The sequence below is a fragment of the Eutrigla gurnardus genome (genome assembly GCF_963514095.1).
Source record: "Eutrigla gurnardus genome assembly, chromosome: 14".
NCBI lineage: Eukaryota > Metazoa > Chordata > Actinopteri > Perciformes > Triglidae > Eutrigla > Eutrigla gurnardus.
Window position 1 is genome coordinate 1,758,005 of NC_139937.1, and position 6,247 is coordinate 1,764,251.

The window sequence follows — 6,247 nt, forward strand, 5'->3', positions numbered from 1 at the left end:
AATTCCAGCTCGACCTCTTCTAATTCTATATTTACGGTAGCGTCCGTTGAACTCACCAACGGCTCCTCTCGCGGCGACATCGATGAACTGCAACCTGATTTGCTGGGTATATCCTCAAACACGTCGTCTCGCGTTGAATTAGCTCCAAGGAAGTCCGTAAGAGTTGCAATTCTTGATTTGAAATGACCAGTCGGAAACGTTAACGTGGGGCAGTAGTTAAAACACCATTTGAAAAGACATCTTATACACTCCTCATATGGATTTTCATTCTTTCTTGATTGCACTCTCCTTCATTCCCCAAATATTTCCATAGTCCCTCCTCCTCTAAACTCTGTCTCCTCCGCAGGAGTTGTTCCTCGGACCATGGCGCTGCCCAGGGATCACCCCGCTGTATACGTGGCGCTGCATTTTGTTATTATAGCACTAGTTAATGTTAGTTCAGCGACCCCGGGTGGAGGCAACTCCAACTTGTTGTCGCTGCTGCAGCCGTATGACTTCTTGTATTACACTGGGGTGCGCTCCTACTTTGCCGAGGAGTGGACGAAGGCTGCGGAGCTGCTGGAGAAAGCCATCATTACCAAGGGATCTCTGTCCGAAGTCCGCAGGCACTGTCACGACGACTGTGTGGCAGCAGGCAGGGATGCATTCAGTAAACTGGGTAAATCACGATGTAAATACTGACGCGCGCGCGCGCGTGTGTGTATGTGTGTGTGTGTGTGTGTGTGTGTGTGTGTGTGTGTGTGTGTGTGTGTGTTTTCTAGCATGGAGTCAGTGGTTGCCAGTTTATTATGATGGTCTTGTTCAGTAGAAGTACCCTAGTTGTTTATTGTCAAGTCCTTCATCTACATTGACAACTGATGTAACACTTTGGGATTGTGAGCCCTCTAAATTAAGTGTTTATTCGTGACTGTTTATATGATGGCCTTACTCTGGAGCCACATGTCATAGCATGGTAGTTCAACCAAAGTGTATGTCTCAGAAGCAGTTTGGAGGACTATAGATGGTGCAATTCCCTTTGCAAATCCACTCTTTATCCACTGAATATTATGCAGATGTCAAACACAGTGAGCACCATATATATACCATTATGTTGACAATGCCTAAACTATTCATTATTCAATCATTATTTAGATAGTATTATCTTTCGTTTAAAGGGACAGACAATGTTCAGTGGTACAGTGTGTGTGTGTGTGTGTGTGTATATATATATATTTATACACACACACACATACAATAATCACAAATACAATAATCCCCACAAAATGATGTATGTGCTCATATGGTCAGACTCTGAAGAGGGGAGTCTGTGGGACCTCTGGACCTTGGATTGGGTGCAGCAGAAAGCTGAATGTTTGAGGTTCTGCATTGGACGCTCCGTCACACCTGCAGGACAGCTCCCTGTTTCCACAGACATAGAGTATGAATTCAGCACTCGTAACCCTTACAACTTCCTGCAGGTCACATACTACAAGGTGAGTCTCCAAGCAGTATTTAGAGGTGTAGGGCTCAATGTCTGCGCTGTGACTCTGTTACCCGGTTTACTCTCCTCTCCTCTCACATCAGTTGGAAAAGCTGCAGAAAGCGGCATCGGCAGCTCACACCTACTTTGTGGCCAACCCCAGTCACTTAGAGATGAGGAACAACATTGAGAAGTACAGGCGGATGGAGGGAGTGACCGAGGAGGCCTTTCAGGACAGAGAGCTTGAGAATGAGAAACACTGGGTGAGTAGGGAGGGATGATGTCTTTGGGAGGGGAATGAAGTTGCAGCTTACTAACGCTACGCAGAAATCATGTAGCGTAATGTCCATACACTGCACTGATTTGCCTGTTACAAAGAAAAGGGAAGACAGAAAAAAGTATATAATGGTAGAGAAGCTTGTCATAGACATACTAATTGGTTGTGAATGCAGGAGGCATTCTGATTTTAAAAATACAGGATACAAAAACACACTTTAAAAAAAGGTATGTAGCCTATCTACCTATTTATGCAGGGATGAACGTATTTGTTCATTAACAAAATGAAAAATGAGTCCAATATGTTGTGCTGCCATTTTCAGAGTTTTAAGCATACTTTGATGAAGACAGTATCTTGCATCTGAATTCTTTTGGCCAGGATAGTTGTGACATGAGATGTTCATATCGGGACAGGGTTCTCTGTTACTGATGTGAGTGAGAGATGTGAGTGTGGACAGACAGCCATGGCCTGAGGGACTGAATTCCTCGCTCTCACCTTCACTTTCTATCAGCCAACGTGTAATCCAACCCTGCCTGTACTTACTGAAGACCTCTCATTTTGTCGGAGACACACTTGTCATAACACGAGTAGGCTTGTTTGAAATAGGCTTCAATTGTCCATGTAAATTGTATTGTTGTATAATAATAATTAAGCAGCATGTTTTCCTTGAATCCATTTTTTTTCTCTCTCTCCTTCCGTGTCATCAAACCCAGGTCCTGTATGACGCTGCAGTTCAGCATGAGGCCTCCTCTGACTGGGTGCAGGCTTCGGAGAAATGGAAAGCGTGTGTGAATGAAACCCTGCAGCAGACCAACGAGTGCAGGGTGCAGTGTGAGATGGCCTCCCAGCGGCTGCCAGAGGACAGAGGGGTGGACGGGGTTGGTGGCGTGTTCGAGAAGGCTGCGGGTATTTCTTTTTAAAAACGCCCTTAACCGAGGTTTGACTTTTCTGCAGGAAGAGAGTGGACATTTTGTCACTACATTTCTTTTCCATCTAGCTCTTTCCCTCTCCCTGCTCTCGTGTCGGCAGTCCTGTGTGACTCAGGTAGCCACAAGGCCGGGGAGGATTTCTTCTCAGGAGGACTTCCTGCCCACGCAGCTGGAGCATCTGCACATCGCACAGTTTAAAGGTCAGGGTTCGAAAGGTCAAACTGAAGATCATTCAATGTCACAATACAGTAGAATCTTCTTTTAGTATGGATGATTTTTGTTGAAGTCATGAGTGCAACTCATTCTTATTTTGCATTCCTGCTTCCCCACAGCTGGTGATATTAGTGGAGCAGTGCAGACACTGCACTCTCTTCTCCTGTTTTACCCCTCTGACAAGGACTCCTTAGACAACCTGCAGCTCTACTACGAGACACTAGGAGGAGACACAGACTCACAAGGCCCACAGTCTGCTCAGGTCCCCCGAAAAAAATCCAATAGGCCATTTCAGCATGCAGATTTCAAATACAGATTTCGTTCTGTTAAATTGTTTTCATGCTGACTACGTGTTTGTGTCGCGCAGGAGATTGTCGGATACATCAGTCGTGCTTTGGATGAGAAGAAGCTACTGTACTTTGGTATGGAGAACCTTGACTTCAGTTTCACAGACCCAGTAAGTAGTGAGGCAAAGGTAGGCTGCTCTGATTCACAAGATGACAATCCACAAATGATTACTTTCCATTTAGGATCTTTGGACTCCAGAAGAGATTGTGCCGGAATCACTGAGGGATAATTGGAGGTGAGAATTGACAGATGGAAATCCCTTCTGTTCAAATGAACCTGAAGTCAACTAAGTGTCGTTCACTTTCAGAGCTGAAAAGGAGAAAATAAATGAGAAAATGAAAGAAGGAGAGCAGAAGGAAGAAGTGGATGACAGCGGCTTTTTTGCAGGTGAGACGATGACTTCACCTTTGTGTTTCAGTCTGTAGCAGTTGAGAGTTTACCAAATTCCTCTCTCGTCCTTTCTCATATATCCTCTCACTAGGAGGTGCGGTCCATCAGGTGGGTGTGACCATCACCATGGACGACAATCTTATGAACGGGACCAACCGCGTCATACTCGACGGAGTCATGACCGAGAAGGAGTGTGACAGAATACTGCAGTTGGCTACAGTAAGTTCAGACCGGTAAAGAGCCAGACTGTCTGAAATAGAAACGGGAGCCCTCTCACCTATCATCACATCTTGTTTCTGATAGGCTGCAGCATCTGCTGGAGACGGTTACCGGGGACGACGGTCTCCACACACGCCACATGAGACATTTGAGGGCCTGACTGTCCTCAGGGCTGTAAAAGTAGGTGGACAGGAGACAATGGGAGTGTTTTTGAGTATCACATATCATATAATCTTGGTGTGCAGTGGTGACCTCATGCTTGAACATCATTTATGAAGCTGGCAGTTTTTAAAAACATAATGGTCTTTCCCAGTTTGCTCAGGATGGTATGGTGAACCAATCAGACGCCCGGCTGTTACATGAGCTGGGCGAGAGAATGAAAGTCCTGCTGCACTCCTACTTCAGGAGCCCTTCAGGGCTCTTTATCTCTTTCACACACCTGGTCTGCCGCAGTGCTATTGCAGGTAACAGCAACATTGGCCATATTCGCCAAATGAGGCCATATCTCTCCATCCAGATCAGTATTTCTTACTGAAGGAAATGTCATAGTGCTTACCACGTGGACCGAGAGCATCTACAAGGCATTTGTTGTGTGTATTTACATGTTTTTAATTTGTTTTGATTTTCTATGCTGTTAGGTGATCAGGAGGGCAGGCTGGATCTGTCTCATCCTGTCCATGTTGACAACTGTCTCCTTGAGCCGGAGACCAACCGGTGCTGGAGGGAACCACCAGCTTTCATACACAGAGACCTCAGGTAGAAAACACATCATCTCAACCGGGCAGGAAAAGTAGCAGCCAAATAGAGAACTTGTATTAGTAAGGCTATGTAAAACTAGATTAATGGAAATGAAATATTTGAAGATGAATGTTTAATTTCCTTGCTCCAGAGGACCATAATGGTTGTTTGTGATGGCTGAATTCCTATTTTCCTTCACAGTGCCATTCTCTACCTGAATGACGACTTTGATGGAGGAGAGTTATTCTTCACGAACAGGGATGCAAAGACAGTAACAGTAAGTCACTCTTCAACCTCAACCTTCAACCTGTCTGAAGGCACTTCCCTGAACCCTCCCCCCTCTTCCTCCAGGCTCGGGTCAAACCCAGCTGTGGCCGACTGGTGGGCTTCTCCTCCGGTCCAGTAAATCCACACGGTGTTACGGCAGTGACCCGAGGGCGGCGGTGCGCGCTGGCCCTCTGGTTCACAAAGGAGGAGCTCTACAGGGACATGGTGAGCATGATGACATCACACAGCAGCGGCCTTTCCTCGCGGCCGCAGCTTCGCCTGCGATCACGTGATTGTTGATGTCGTGACACCCATTTTGGAGACCAGCTGGAGTGATAAGCAAATCTGGTGGTTGTTGTCATATTTTGGCACTCACAATGCCTGACCTTTGATCAAACCACATCATTGTACTTCACATTTTAAGATTGTATACAAATGTATTATATTTGTATACAATCTTAAAATAGTTACACTAGCTTACTCAGTTCAGTATTGGCTAACGTTTAGCATCGTGGAGATGACGTGGTTAAAGTAAAAAAAAAGAATCTGTTTGTTGACTCAATCTGTTACATTATTCTATCGTTGTCACTGGTGGCTCCAGTGGTGTTCAGCCAAAGCTGCATAGACTCACTTTAATAGAAAAAAACATTCAACCAGAAAGTACAAGGATGTTAATTCAAATAATCTAATAAAGAATACAGGAATACATAATAAATATACATCCAGCTGCTTACAAATTTGCTCTTCACGTCATAGTGGAACCTAGATATTCAATTCGACATGTCATTGCTGTGCTTTTGTGTCTTCCTCAGGAGCGAGAGGAGGCGGAGGCCCTGTGGTCTGCAGATGGACAGAGTGTGGTGAAAAAAGAGGAGAAGGAGGCCGAGGGTGGTGCCACGCCCGCCAGGAACGCTCGGAGCCAAGCACCACCGGACAGGAGCCGAGAGAGAGGCAGGGTGACGGGGGCCAGAGACGAGCTGTGAGGGCCGGGACATACCTGACAGACTGAACCGCCAAAACTGTAAAACATTTTTCATGTGGGTCCACCCGAGTGGACCAGTCCGCCATCCCATAACAAGACCATTACTCCAACCACGAACACTCAGTCATTTTCCTGAATTTCTACATAAAGCTGCTGGCTTGTTTTGATATACTGTATTTCATGTATGACGAGGAGAAGTGGTCCTTTCCTCAAGTCAATCTTGTGATGTTTTGTTTTAGCAGCACACCGACTGATATCCCTTTATTTAACAATGAAGAGATCCAAAGAAGAACTGAATATGACTGTTTACAAATATCACACAAGTACAATATACCATATCCACACAAGTGAGGGACTAAAAGAGCATTGGAGACAAAGAGGACTGAAAAAGTTCAAGGTCGTCTATTAGGTGATCACCTCACACC

At 45.5% G+C, this 6,247-nt stretch overlaps 1 protein-coding gene across 1 annotated transcript; it reads left to right on the forward strand.

Moving 5' to 3' along the window:
• The first annotated feature begins 331 nt into the window (after nucleotides 1–331).
• Nucleotides 332–5,824, forward strand: p3h3 (prolyl 3-hydroxylase 3). Its single transcript, XM_084027934.1, has 16 exons — nucleotides 332–658; nucleotides 1,288–1,472; nucleotides 1,564–1,722; nucleotides 2,450–2,642; nucleotides 2,734–2,865; nucleotides 2,998–3,140; nucleotides 3,246–3,335; nucleotides 3,409–3,461; nucleotides 3,534–3,613; nucleotides 3,708–3,835; nucleotides 3,920–4,015; nucleotides 4,149–4,299; nucleotides 4,474–4,591; nucleotides 4,775–4,850; nucleotides 4,925–5,065; nucleotides 5,653–5,824. Exons 1-16 carry the CDS (start codon nucleotides 364–366, stop codon nucleotides 5,821–5,823), a joined length of 2,211 nt encoding a protein of 736 aa, XP_083884060.1. The 5' UTR covers nucleotides 332–363; the 3' UTR covers nucleotide 5,824.
• Nucleotides 5,825–6,247: the final 423 nt, after the last annotated feature.

Bases quoted from the DNA above. Each gene is read 5' to 3' on its own strand.
- p3h3 (XM_084027934.1), top strand. From the start codon at position 364: ATGGCGCTGCCCAGGGATCACCCCGCTGTATACGTGGCGCTGCATTTT. The intron at 1,473-1,563 runs GTGAGTCTCCAA...CTCTCACATCAG, and splicing joins TGCAGGTCACATACTACAAG to TTGGAAAAGCTGCAGAAAGC. The intron at 4,016-4,148 runs GTAGGTGGACAG...GGTCTTTCCCAG, and splicing joins CTGTCCTCAGGGCTGTAAAA to TTTGCTCAGGATGGTATGGT.